The sequence below is a fragment of the Podarcis liolepis genome (genome assembly GCF_965112155.1).
Source record: "Podarcis liolepis genome assembly, chromosome: 3".
NCBI classification, from domain to species: domain Eukaryota; kingdom Metazoa; phylum Chordata; class Lepidosauria; order Squamata; family Lacertidae; genus Podarcis; species Podarcis liolepis.
The window spans coordinates 93908954-93923297 of NC_139557.1; the positions used below are offsets into that span (position 1 = coordinate 93908954).

The 14344-nt window shown below is 40.7% G+C and overlaps 2 protein-coding genes across 6 annotated transcripts in view; one reads left to right on the plus strand and one right to left on the minus strand.

The window, feature by feature from the left end:
• The window catches only part of MIA3 (MIA SH3 domain ER export factor 3), a 37622-nt gene that overhangs the window by 12567 nt on the left and 10711 nt on the right, over positions 1-14344 (minus strand). For all 4 annotated transcript variants that reach the window (XR_014524282.1, XM_083496008.1, XM_083496007.1 and 1 more), the window contains 9 exons: positions 11242-13969; positions 9217-9492; positions 7587-7726; positions 4361-4492; positions 3600-3621; positions 2654-2742; positions 2385-2462; positions 2191-2301; positions 317-388 (listed from right to left, as the gene is read on the minus strand). Coding sequence is in view for 3 of the 4 variants with exons in the window: in XM_083496008.1 (XP_083352134.1) it covers positions 317-388; positions 2191-2301; positions 2385-2462; positions 2654-2742; positions 3600-3621; positions 4361-4492; positions 7587-7726; positions 9217-9492; positions 11242-13969 (3648 nt within the window). In the remaining variant the exon portion in view is untranslated. The remainder of the gene's footprint in view (positions 1-316; positions 389-2190; positions 2302-2384; positions 2463-2653; positions 2743-3599; positions 3622-4360; positions 4493-7586; positions 7727-9216; positions 9493-11241; positions 13970-14344) is intronic.
• The window catches only part of TAF1A (TATA-box binding protein associated factor, RNA polymerase I subunit A), a 39678-nt gene continuing 31723 nt past the window's right edge, over positions 6390-14344 (plus strand). For both annotated transcript variants that reach the window (XM_083496123.1, XM_083496125.1), the window contains exon 1: positions 6390-6573. The gene's annotated coding sequence lies outside the window, so the exon portion shown is untranslated. The remainder of the gene's footprint in view (positions 6574-14344) is intronic.

Sequence of the window (14344 nt, forward strand, 5' to 3'; positions counted from 1 at the left end):
TGACAGATTCTCGCTTGTCGAGATGTTCAAACCCAGGCTCATGGTATTAACCCTGAACAAACTGCAAGCAGTAAGCCAAGACCAAACTTTTGTTTATTGCTCATAGATTTGTTTATTTGAACATCAGGACAAGCCAGACACTTAATTGGTCCTGGTAGCACAGCAGGAGTGTGAAGAGCAGAATGAGAACTTTTCAGCAGCATGCACCAGCAAGTTGTGCATTCACATTGAACAGTAATTTGTTTTTAACTGTGGTTTAAAGTGATGCTGATATCAGGTCAAAGATTTACTTGAATTCAAAATCCAGATGTGTTACCTCAGAGAGCTCTACAGAATGCAATGTGATGACTTCTTGGAAGTTCTCCAAAGACTTCTGCGCTTCTGTGAGCTGTGAATAGAAACAAAAAAGGCTTATTGGGCTTGAAAATGAAAGAGTTATACTGACATTACAGTTACTGAGATGTATAAGTATGTAAACTAGTTAAGCTGGCTTTCAGGTCACCAGCAACCTAATATAATTTATTTCAAGTCCTGTAATGAAACCCAGTTACAAAGACCCATCTGTGTTAAGAAATAGGTTCCTTACCCCCTCAAAGAAAGGAGCAGCATACCAAAGATCCCTAAACACATTTACTAGTCTCAGAATAAGAAAAGATACATATTGAGCTGGAATACTGGCTCATATTGCATCAGGAGCACATTCATAAATAGCCTTAGGCAAACAAGTCACTATTTCTCAGTCTCACCAACACAGTATGTGAATACTACTAGCCTACCTTATAGCACTGTTGCAAGGACTGAAATAAGCTCTATGAAGTACTCTGAATACTGCAATGTGCTAAATAAATGTTAAGCATTATCAGTATGCTTAAGATCAGGGATCAGGCATGTTGTTGGACTCCAACTTCCATCAACCTCAGCTGCCTCCATAAGAGATGATGGGTATTGTAGTTCAGAAACATTTGGAGAGCCACAATGTTTGCTTTAGGTTCCAAGGAAGGGACACCTGCTCCTGGCCCACCCCAGTCCTTCCCTAGGGCCTCCCTCCTGGCGTGTATCCTTGGGCAAGATGCATGCCCTGAGGTGGAAATGCAGAGAGGGGAGCCACCCACTCGCCTGGGGTCCACCAGCACCCACCATCGAAATGCGTGGCCAAGGAGAGGTGGCCAGGGAAGGGTTGTGCTTGGCTGCTTGGCCTGCTCTCTGCCACCCTCCTCCTAGGCCTGCTGCAGCTGCAGCTCCAGCACTGCTGGGATGCTGCCATCTCTGCCAAGGAGTGCCAGCCACAGCTCCCACTGGGAGCTCACTGAGCTGAGAGGGCAAACAGAGTAACCAGCAGGCAACCTCTGTAAAAAGCAGCCACCACAAGGGTGCAGGGAAGGCCACCTGTTGCCTCTCGCACAACGCCCGCAAGGTGGGTAGTGGGCGCAATCCTTGCCTTGCCCCAGCTGATGGCAACGCACGCTATGCCATTGTCTAAAGGGCTGTCACATGGAAGATGGAGCAAGCTCGTTTTCTCCTTCTCCAGAGAGTAGGACCCAAACAATGGATTCAAGCTATAAGAAAGGAGATTCTGACAGTAACAGCAGTTTGACGGTGTAAAGGACTATTTCAGAAAGTGGTGGACTTTCCTTCTTTGGAGGTTTTTAAGCAGAGCTTGGATGGCTATCTCTCATAGATTCTTTAGCTGAGATTCCTACATTGTAGGGGGTTGAACTAGATGACTCTGGGGGTCCCGTCCAACTCTACAATTCTATAAATGTTGCAAGATTATTAACTTAAAAGTTACCATTAACTCTCCAGACTATTTTACCTTCAGAACATAGGAGAAATAATGAAAATAAAGCTTGGAGGCATGAGTGTAGATAGAACATTCCAGGGAAAATTCTAAGGATGTGTGACTAACGAGAGCCATTTGCGTGGATTCCAAAGCAGTGAAGGCCCACATCACACAAAAATGGTCAGGTTTCCAAAACCCAATGGAAAATATGAGTTACTAGACTTTTCAATCGTAAGTGCTGTCATTTAAATATTAAACAGATTACAGAATTTAATGTCAAATTGAAGTTAAAAAAAAGTTCACCTCTTCAAGTGTTCATGAAGTTCTCAACCACCACCACCTTTCCAAGGAGCTAAACCACACTCTCAAACACGCCAACAGCCAGTAGCAAAGTAGGAAAATTTGCTTACTTGTTTCTGTTTCTCTGAGTAGTGCTCTTTCTCAGTTTCTAGCATGGTGTGCAATTTTTTCACTCGCTCGTCTAACAGATGGTTTGTTTCTTTAAGCCCCCTGATTGTGTCCTGTTAACAGCAATGGAAAGATATGTTTATTTTGTTTAAATATTTTAAACATCTGACATAAGAATAAAATCCTTGTTTCATACCTTAAGCCCTGTAGCCTCATCTGAGAGATTTGTGTTTTGTTTCTGGGCCTCGTTCACAGCTTCTTTTGCAGCTTTTATCTTTTTAAAAGAAAACAAACAAACATGGAAAGTAGAAACTTAACATTAATTTCATTTTTGATATCCCAAATTATGATCTTCCCAATTATACCACTAAAAGAGAGTAGAGGACCCGCACATTTTAGATTATCCAAACACTGATATTAAATTTTTAACTTCAGAATAATAAAGACATGCAGACAGCACGATACCTTTTGATCATATTCCGACATCTTTTCTAAGATTTCTGTCTTTTCTTTTAAGAGAGTTTTAATCTTTTCTACAAGTTGTTTTTCTGTCACTAGAAAAAAGAAAATTAGGGACAAATGTGGAGCATTTTTCTGTAGAACTGGGCTACCCTGCTAACCCTTACACATCACATGTACCTCAACAATTACAAATAAAAAATGCCCCCACCCCACAACACTGATGTCAGCTGCTGAAAATGGTGAGCTTAGACATCACAATATATCATGGATCTATCATTCAACTTAGGTTCAGTTTCCCTGAACTGGGACTGTCAACTCCAGTGTGCATGCAGTTCACTGGAAAAAAGGGCTCTTTTCCCACCCTGGAGATCTTCTATTAGGCTTCTGCATTTTATGCTAACAGACACACCGCATTATGACCCTTTTTGGGGACTCAAGGGGAAGGTATTCTTCATACTGAAACCTATTATGTCAAAGCTCCAGTGAGGTAGTGGGGAAAGACACGTTCAAGATGCACTGGAAAAAGTTAGGCAGACAGTACAAAGGGGGCTATTGGAAAAAGGCAGGATTCAAAGGCCTGTATATGCACCAAAGCTTCTTAGGCCTTCCTTTCTCACTGCTTTTCCCACCCTCTCAAAACAAAAAACAAAACCACCCTTGGGAGATTCTCCTAAGTAGAATCCAGCACAGCACAAAGGTGTAGAGACAGACGTGGAAGTTCCCATGAATCCAGGAAAACACCTGAGGGACAGGTACATGCAATCTTTGGATTACAACCTGGTCTGCCTAGACAGAGTAAAGAGCAGCCAGAATACTGAAGTGTACAAATAGCTCTTTATACATGTGGTATTAAATAATAAATTCTGATACTAGGTGCTCAAAGTTATATTAAACAATAAAGCAATCCTGCCATACAATCTGCAATATTGCAAGGACAAAATATTCCTACCTTGATACATTCTACTCTTTACCTACAAAAGAAATGGATAAAAGACAGCATTATGAGAAAGATTATGCCATTTTATTAATGCCATCAAAAAAGAAAAGTAAATGTTTGTCAATAACCACTCCAAGAAATATCAACACAAGCATGGTTTCCATTGCAAGTATCAATTTACATTATGCAAGCAAGCTTCTAATAAAAGCTTTTAGGTTCTGCTTCAAAGTCAGGCCAAAGTTCTGGTTATGCAAGTACTGTGTGGGTACAATTAAAAACATTTGATTTTGAAACTAAAAGAGCAACAAGTAAAGTACCAGTTTGAAGCTTGCCTGTCAAGCCATTCTATCATTGATGATGTTGTAATTTGAGGCAATAATAAACTTGCCACACAAATTATTATAGAAACTTCTCCCTTTATTTTGAGAATGTAGACCACTGTCCATATTATCAGTACTGAAACTGTCTAGCAAGGATCCATCTTTGCCATTACTATTTATTGTTCAATTTTAACATTGGATTTAGCAACTGCAGAACAGTACGTTTCCAGTGTCAATGTGGCACTTTTGACACAAATGTTCAGCACTGACTTGTTTTCTGTTAAAACACTTCATTAAAAAGTATTTAAAATAAATTTATGTGCTTTACTGTTGAAGGTAGAAATATTTGACACCAAATATTGAAGCCTGAAAGACTTCATAATCATAACTGTCAAAGCTCGGCCAGATAACTAAACATCAGTATACTGTATCCGACCTTGAAAATATACTTACGGATAGACAAGTTCTCCACAAGAAAATGGCAAGTGTAGCAAATCCCACAAAGACAGTAATAATAATGGGCTCCCAAGGAAGTCCATGGAAGTCAGGACCAGGCTGCATGTCTTCAGGTAGTGTTGAAACCAACTAAGAAAAAAGTTGGCAAATTTTATTCTTCTTAAAAGCTGTCAAGTGAGTACATATTTAGAAAATGCACCAAACTCACAGGAAAGTTTACACAGAAGAATGTCCACTAATTTCAATGGGGTCCACTCCCAATTGTGTCTCATATGCCTGACAAGCTTCATCCTTACAACCAAAAATTATAGCCTAATCATATGCACACAGACCAGAACAGAAAGGACTTAATGTAAAGTATGACAAAATCTAAGGGGTTCTCTCACCAAAGATAAGGCAGCTTGAGCTGGGTTGTGGGAAAGGAATTCACAAGCAGTTCCCTCTGTTCTGCTTAAAGAAATTCTAATTTTTGATTCTTCCAACAACAACAACAAAATCAATATTCCCTGTTACTGTTAACTTTTGGATTTATTCTTCAACAACAACATCCTACACATTTAAATTTAGCCAAGTTAAACCTAACATAATCTTAAGTCTAAATCCCTGATGACTTTCAAGTTGTTAGTTTTCTTAAATTATTCCTCGTTAGAATTTCAAAATATATATATACTTAGAAATTCAGAAGGTAATGTCGGAACCCATACTTTACTAAGTTTTGAAGTTGTGTGTTGAATCAAAGGTATGTATGTTGAATTAAAGCTGTTGGATCCTTGATAGCTTGCTATTACACCACACATTTACAACATCTTGTTATTGAGAGTTACACAAGCTTTCAATTTCATTCCCAGAAACCTTTGCATCACTAGGTGTACTGATACGCAGAAAACAGGGGGTGGAGAGGAGAAACTAGGACTCTGCTCACACAGAACTCAAAACACAATTATTCCAGGTTCCTGTATCACTATAGATCTTTCCACACAAGAAGAATTAGGTATTTGTCATACTGAAACCTATGACACATATAGTAATACAGGATCTATGTGATCTCTCTCCAAAAACATATAGACACAAACAAGAAAACTTTACTGAAATGTGCATGATTCTAATTTATGTTTTCTAGAGTCGTCTGCAAAGTGGAAGGGAAGGATGCCTTATTTATTTCCCGGAAGAGTCTGAGGTTACATGATACAGGAGCATGAGGCTTCAAAGCCACAAACATTTACAAACAACTCACTGTAAAATGGGGGCTGGGACGAGAGAAAGCAGTCAAGATGCAACTTCAGGGCCATTTACTGAACCTTCGAAAATTGTCTGATCTCCTCTACACTCCTATCTCCTGTGAGCCCACGAACTTGCAAGAACTACGAAAACTGATCTAAACAGGTTTATCCCCACTGGAACTCTGTATTCTGCAAAAGTCATTTCAGGGCACAACTTGTTTGTGGGCTGTGCACGCGTTTTAAAAACAGCATTACATTCCCCACCCCCAGCAGCAGCACCGGACTAGCGTTTGTTAAATCTTTCTGCCGATCCACATCTGCCCTGCAAAAGGGGGTGGAGAGAGAGGCAAGGAGTAAACAAATCCTCCTCTGTCGTACGGAAACCCACGTTTCCCCTTCTCCCTGTGTCATCTCAAGCACTAGTTTCACCTAGTTTCTCCTCGCACTGTCTCTAAAGGCCCATCGGGTTACTTTCACCTCCACCCCACCACCACCCGCATCCCTCGGCCGCCGCCGCCACGGTCCTTTCCCCAGGTGCGACGGAAGTCCCCAACGGGCGCTCGGAGCCTTCAAAACACGAAGAGCCCTGGAAGGCGGCCCCCCTGCGAGAAGGGGGCGACAAGAGCCCCTGCGACTACAACTCCCCCCCGTCTCCTGAGACCCCGCCGAGATTCGCCCCTTGCCTGGCTGCCAGCCCCCGGCTCACCTCCAGAAGGCGGCCCGTGAGGGAAGCGTAGCCGCGGGACAGCGGCCCCAGGAGAAGCGCCGCGCCGCCACCGGGGGCGCCGGGAGGACTGACGGACTCCATATGGGGAGAGGTGGGCGGGGAGAGACGCTTGCCACTATCTGAACGGGAAGGAGGCGGCGGAGGCGAAGAACTTGGCCCGTTCCTCCCCGACCGTTGATACGGCGCCTGTGTTCCCCGCAGGGACACGTCACCTCGCGCTGACCCTCGAGCGACCCCGTGACGTCATCGGCCCGTGCCGGCAAGTCAGGGGGAAGGAGATTCCGGAAGGGAAGGTGGCCGCGCCGGGTCCTTGCCGGAAGTCGGTGAGGGCGGGTAGGGCGGGAGCAGCGGTGACAGACCGGGACGGGTGCTCTTGGCTCGGCAATGGGGTGGCAGCACGTTCCTGCGGACTCTCTTTTGACTCCCGAAGGAAAGCGCTGTAGCCGTTCATTTGATACGGGGAGCGGGAGCACGGCTGGAGGCGACCACAGGCCTCAGCTCCTCAAACGGCACTGGTTTAAGTTACTTTGGAGGCAAAACTGTTTGGCTTCAAGAGCAAGCGCGTACCTTTTACATTCAGGTGTGTGCAAAAGGGGCGGGGGGAACCACCTATTTGTATATAACGGGTAGTCTAGAAGAACAGGCAATGAAGGCTCTTTTTTTGAGCAGGAGAGCAGCATGGGTGTTCCTACTGCTGGTTTTAAACAACTAAAAATCATCGCCATGCATGCTGCTTTTCTCATAATGGGTTCCAGGTGTGTGTTTGCTGAAATCTTTTAAACATGCTTGAACAGCAGTCAACTGTCATTGAAATTACAGTGGTACCTCGGTTTATGAACATAATCCGTTCCGGAAAGCCGTTTGAGTTCTGAAAGGTTTGAAAGCCGAAGTCTCAATACAGAAGCTGTGTGACATGTTTGACTTCTGAGGCGTGTTTGAAAACTGAAGCATTTACTTCTGGGTTTACGGCGTTTGGAAACCGAAATGTTCATCAACGGAGACATTCGAAAACCAAGGTACCACTGTCTTTGAACATGCTTCTGTGTGAACGTGGTTCGGACTCGGTTGCAAGCACACTTGGGTGCATAAGGCTGCAATCCTTTGTATTTCTAAATGGGAGGGATCTCAACCGAACCACAGTGGGACTCACATATGCACAAGATCAGGCAGCTGCATACCCTTCGACTTGCTTAAACTTCTTTACAAATTTTAAATTAAACATGTATTTAGACATTAACACCACACTGATTATATACACCATTAAGTAGGTACTCACAAGCTCTGTGAAGGGGCGCATATTTTCCTTTGCTGATAAGATAGCACTATCCAAGGCAGCAGTAATATGTGGAGCGGTAGAGTCTGCATCTGATGGATTACTACTCTCTTCTGTGGCATCATCCTTAGCATTAATTATACCTTAGGTTAAAAAAAGTTCCATATATTATTTTCACTAAATGTCTTCAGCAAAAAAAAAAGCATCTTAAAGACAAATACATTACTTTTGGCATAATTATTAACACATTTATCTTCTGTTGTACATCACCCACATCCCTTCAGAAGAAGGGAGAGTCATAAATACATAAATAAAAGCAATAAAAACTGGTCACAATTCAGACTAATTTCTTGTATTTCACAAGGATATGACCTTACTGTTCACATTTCTTCTACATTGTGTGTGCGTTACACATTGAGGAAGACACTTCATGCAAGTAGGCTATAGTCCAAAAATATGCAGGAAGAGGCAATCAAAATTTATCAATTACTGTATATTTGTTCAGAGGCCCTACTTAAGTCTTAATTTAAGTGTATCCCAGGACACGGCTACAATGGTGAAGAAAAAGCGTTTTATATGTGTTATAACACTGCGACACCAGATGGCACTGTGGAGTCCCGTCTTTCGCCAACGTGATTTCCCGCTATGAGGTTTACAATGCATTTTCCTGAAACATTTTTTTAATGTGTCTAGATCGAGCCCCAGACCTGTACATCTCAATATTGCAGCTTGTTTACTCATTAGTCAATCTGAGTAAGTCTTGAAATCCATGGGACTTACTTTTGAGTAAATATGTGCTGGCTTGTGCTGTAAGTGCACATACTATTGCAACCTAACAACATGATCCTAAGCATGTTCACTAATTAGTAATTCTTATGGCCCAGTAAATGTCTTTCGAATTGCACCCTAGTGGGTTAATTCAGTTCAAATACACTACTGATTCACTCATAATCCAATACTGTCATCATACCACAATTTAGAGAAAAACTTTCTAAATCTAAAGAGATTTGTCTGTAGAACCTTATTTATATGCAGATACATTTTCTCTGTTGATGACCATAATTTTATGGTTTTGCTGAATTGTTGACTTGAAAATAGTGAAAAAAATCACCATTGTTTATCTTACACTAGCATATCAAGGTAGGATTTCTATAACACAGGTTCAAATTCTGAGCCCTCTGTGCATCTCTCGTTTAAATGGAGAAAACGCCATATGTACAGTCATATGCGCTGCAATCATAGTAAGTTGCTTAATTAAGGTGTTGACTTTAATTTCATAAGTAATTTCATTCATGGCTGAGTCGGAAGAACATGAGACACTTAATCTCAGGGTTGCAGATTCAAGCCCCATGTTGGACAAAAAAATCTTGCATTGCAGTGGGTTGGACTAGATGACCCTTGTGGTCCCTTTTCAACTCTACAATTCTATGAGAAGTTGTTATATTTTTCTTTGTAACTATGCCTTTGGGCATTGGAAATCTTTAAAAACCTAGACAATAATGTCACCAGCAAAATATACCATTTTGAATATAAATATGCCTACTTTATAGACTTCAATTGGTATGCTTCCTTTAAAAACTACATTGCTTTTTGTTAAGAGAAAGAAGTTAAAGAACAGTTATCAAAAGGTTACCTGGAACGACGTCCCTCTCCATTCCTGAATCAATTGATGTAAGAGTCGTATCCGCAACTGGCAATATTTTGTCACTATCAAGGACACCCTTGATTTCTGTTTCATCCAAAGTTCCAGTCTTTTCCAAAATATTCCTATGTTCCTTTGGTTGATCTGGGTGAATAATTTCTTCCTTTTCTGTTGACATCTGTTCCAAATCTCGTGGTAACTCTTGATCTAGGTTCTCTACAGGGCTTTCTATAGAATGTCTGTCATGCTCAGTTTCCTTTGCATTAGCTACAGTGAACAGAAGTATATATTTTAGTTAGGTTATACACCTGCCAGCACCTTGCCTACTTCTTAAATTAAATTTCACATTTTTCTTTGTTTGCAAATACATTACTTTCATTTCAGTAACTCCGAATTAGGAATTTCTATAAACATTTTTTCAGAATACAAATATTAGTAATGTGAAATACTTTTTTTCGTAAGAATGGCCACTATCCCCTGCAGGACTTGTGAACTTTTGTTAATTTATTCTGTTTTTTATCCTGCCTTTCTTACATCATAGAACTCAAGGGACATATACACTTTCTTCTGTGCAGGCCAACTGACCAGCTTAGCTTCAGCAACATTGCTGCATATTGTTGTTTCAGATTGACGACTTTGAAGAATTCTAGCTACCATTTTAAATAAATAAATTTTCAACTAGAGAGATAAGCTTAAAAGTTTAAGAACTGACCAACAAACAACCAGCATATATTCAGCCTTAGGATTTTTACAGGCCGTTGCCAGGACTTGCCAACTCAAAATATTTCCGCTGTTTAACATTTGTTCCTCAAAAGGAACAAGTGAAACATTTCCAATGGTTATGGATTAGCAACCAAAACTTCAACATGGATATGCAGATTATATGAAGCTGGAAATGCAGTCCATTTTCAGTGGGGATTTCAAGACTGATCAAACTTTCAATCTTTATTTTATTGTCTTAGTAGCACAGTATACCATTTACGATTGTCTATCCCAAGGTTGGTAAACAAGTGGTGAAACAAATATATGGTAAAAGTTTTTGTCATCAAGTTCATTCTTAAGAGTTTGAAATTTTAATAAATCATGATATTCCACAAATTAATGCTTCATCTCTCATGTTCATTTTGAATGTAGGAAATATATAATAATCAAACATTTTAAGAACATATGCTCTATAATTATAAAGTTCTTACTGCCAGATAGTGCCAGCTGAGCAACTGTGAAGGTGGTCAATTTGTGTGGCAAAATATGCATGCAGGCCCCAGACCACTGTCTGGGGAACAGAATGACCTCATTGCTAATATGACAAGCTGGCTTATCCCATTAGAGACTTTCTAGGTAAAAATGAAGTTCTCACACTGGGTCTTCTCAAGCCAAAACAAAAAACAGGCTAGAGCTAGTTCTTGGTGTGGTATTTTTATTTATTTTTTATATCCCACTTGTCACACTAAAGTCCTTGTGAGGGGTATTCAGCTAACGTTTTGCTCAGAGTAGACTAATTAAAATTAATAGACCTAACTTTGCCATGTTCATTAATTTCAGTGGGTCTTCTCTAAGTAAAGCTCAGTTGCATACTATTCTGTATCCCTTCAGACTGCAGGTGGGGTGTCACATCTGAATGCAAAATAAGCTCCCTCTGCATAGGTACACAGGGTATTTCCATCAAGGCTTTCAACATAAAGCACATTCAATTTCATTCAAAGTAAAACACCATGATTTAAATCTGGAAATAGTTTGTTAAATTCACTGAGCAATTAATCATTTTGATTCAGAGTTCACCAGCTGTCTTAAAAAGTTTCCTCAGCAATTATCCTAGACAAGGGTTGGAGAAATTCTTTAAATAAGTTCAACATCAAGTTTGCAGGTGCCTATGTGTCAAGGGTTTCTGGCATATTTTGTAGCCCTGTCAATAACTCAAAATATAGCACAATCCTACACAAATCTCAGAAATAAGTTCCACCAAGTCCAGTGGGTCTTATTCCTAGGAATGCATAGGGCTGCAGACTCAAGACTTACCTGTAATGGATTCACTAGAGTCCATCCCAGATTCCGGAAGGGAGGCAAGTGGAGCACTCTCGCTAACTGGAGAGTATTTTTGCCTTAATGAATACATTAATTCCTGGATGTCATCCATTAAGGCAGCTTCGTCATCAAACAAATCAATTTCCTTGATCACTTCTTCTTTATTTTCTGCCTCCCTGGAATCTAAAACTTTGTTCAGAACATCCAGAATATTAGACTCTGAAGATTCAAGGATCCGGTCCAATGCCTCTTCAGTGTCTGCATGGTTATCAGTGTGTTTCTGAGCAAACATCAGCTCCAACTCCATGTCATGAAACAAAGATTCTATCCTGAAAATATGTTGCTGTCCAAGATACTTTTGGATACGTGCAATACGTTTTTCATCAAGAAATTCTTTCATTATATTGAGCTGCCTCACAGACTCACTGTACTCTGGCTCTGCAGCTTCATGTGTTTTCTCTGAAACATCATCGCTGGAATGCTGGTGCTCTGTTGAGGTCTGTAACTCTTCATGAAAGTCATTCTTGTTTTCTAACTCAGAAGTATTTATTTTATTTGACATTATTTTATCACGTATATACTGGGCTTTTTCTGGAAGCAGAGAATTTTTCACTTGAGGCGCCACTTCCTCCTGATTTTCCTCTTTGATTTCCTTCCTCTCGCTCAGCTGAGGATCTTTATTTATTTGTATTCCTTCCTGTGCATCATTCCAATCTTCCATGCCATCTTTCTTGGCCTGCTCAAGTGTTGTTATTGCATGTTCTCCTATTGCATCAACAGGATTAGCAGCTCTTGAAATAGCACCATTTGGCATTTGCAACAGAGTGGTACCACTTTCAGCCTCTGACGTGAAACTTTGTTCATCTGCAAGTCTCTCTTTAGACAGTTTTGCGCTCACTGCATTTTCATCCTGTAGTAACTCCTCTTCTAGTACTTCAGGGAAATCATCTTCTTCAGCATCTAACTCCACAGGCTTAAGTTCTTCTGTGTTTTGCTGAGTAAGGTTTCTATGTTGTGTGACTTGCGTGGGTTTTTCTATAATCAATTTCTTCTCTTCTTCCTCCTTTTTTAAATCCTGGGTTACAGTTTCTTGTTCAGATTGGACAATAGGCACTTCAGTATCTTCCTCTGTGGGAATGCTTTCCATAGCAGAGTCATTTGACTGCTTCATATTACTGAGCACCTTCCCAAGTTCAAGATCTTCTCCATCTTGCTTTGTTTTGCCTTCCAAAAGGTCAGAAACACCCAGTTCAGGTTGAGATTCATTTGTTAGTTCTTCCACCAAGTGTGGTACAATGTTCATTGGCTGTTTACCATCGCCATCCTTTTTGCCTATTTTTTCCCATAAAGATTTGTGTTTTGTATCATTTTCTATGCTATCTTCAATGTTACCATCTCTTGTTTCCTTTCCTTTTATTATTTTATGAAGAGAAAGGCCTTCTGGGTCATCTTTGATATCACCTAGGGGTGGTTTTAAATGTTTTTCCTTAGCTCCCATGGATGCTTTAGGCTGTCGGCCACCTCCGTAATTCGAAAAGGCACCAAAATCATGTGTAGAAGTGCTTTGCAGTTCTTCTATGGTGGGTTCAACTTCAGCTTTTGAATACTCTTCTTCGTAGTCCTGAGTTTCATGTTTTTCCCCCTTAGGGTCCCCCACATCTACATTATGTATCTTCTTTGTAATCAGATCATTTTCTGGTGTGATGCTATCATCTTCTGCTGAAGATTTTGAATCAGCTAATACATCTGTATTTTCCTTTTTGCTGATTAGGACCACTTCATCATTATCTTCATCATCTTCCTCCTCCTCCTCCTTGTCCCCATCAGTTTCATCGACTGTTCTTTCACCTCCACTGACAATTGCAAAAAATTTATCTCCTAAATTTGTTAGTAAACTAGAGTCGTCTTTTTTCTCATGAACAAATCTTCCTGCAGCTTCCGCAATGCCATCGTCAAGGTCACTAGTTTCTGATTCAAAAACCCCATCAGATGGCATCTCTTCAGCTTCTGGGTCTTCTGATGATTTTGTTTCTTCTGTAAAAGACAGCAAAGGGATTTCTTCAGACTGCTCCTCAGGTTCTTCAGGCTTCTCTGTATCGTAAGAGTCAATGCCCAGATCTTCGCTGAAATCATCATCTAGAGGTGTAACAAGGCTAGTCGTCTCGTCATCAGACACAAGGGCATCTGCAGTTGAGCCAAGTGTTGTTTTCAAGTCTTCCAATACTTTGTGTTGGCGTAGATGTGTGTCAGGGCCATCATCTTCGCCTCCATTATCTGATTGTTTAGCTTTGCCCTGAGATACACTAGAGTTTTTGGCACTTTCATATTTTGGCACTTTTAATGTTTCTTGCAGCATTTCTTCTGAAGGCTGATGTGCACTTTGGTCTCCCTGAGGATTGTCTGTGTTACTATTTACAGTGAGGTCCTTGCTCTTGGAATCAAGAGCTCCCTCTACATTCTCGTTATTTTCAAAAATAAAATTGTCTTTTTGACCCATTTTCACATGGTCTTCACTGCCGACTTCTGAGCCCACTTCAGAACCATCAGTCTCTGGTTCTATTGACTCTGTATGCTCATCACCTTCTGTTTCCTCTTCCTTTTCAGTTTCTAGCTGAGCTTCTGCATCACTAGCCACCATGTCCTCTGATAATTTTAAAAGCTCTTCTGCATTATAATTGTCAAAATCATCCTTGCCTCCATTAAAGCAAACAAAGTCTGTTTCCTGAAAGAAAATAAATAATCTTAGTTACTTAAGGAAATAATTTATCTTCTAAAATTTACTACTATATTGGCATCTTGCTTTAACCTAGCTGAAATTTAGATTTTTATTGTTCCCACTAAGATCCACAAGGGAGTCATCTATTTAAAATGGATAGTAAGAACTTTCGATTTTGAACAAGTTTAGCGCTACAATCCTGTGCCTGCTTCCTTGGAAATAAGGCTTTATGGACACAGGCCTAGGATCAGGTTGTACAGAACAGAAACCCTGATAAATTGTGATGTACCAATTGCACAATGGATTTTGCTTATGCAAACAGGACTTCCCCTTCCTCTGCTCCCCACCCCGCAGCCTCCCACAAAATCTGCTCCAGAAGAC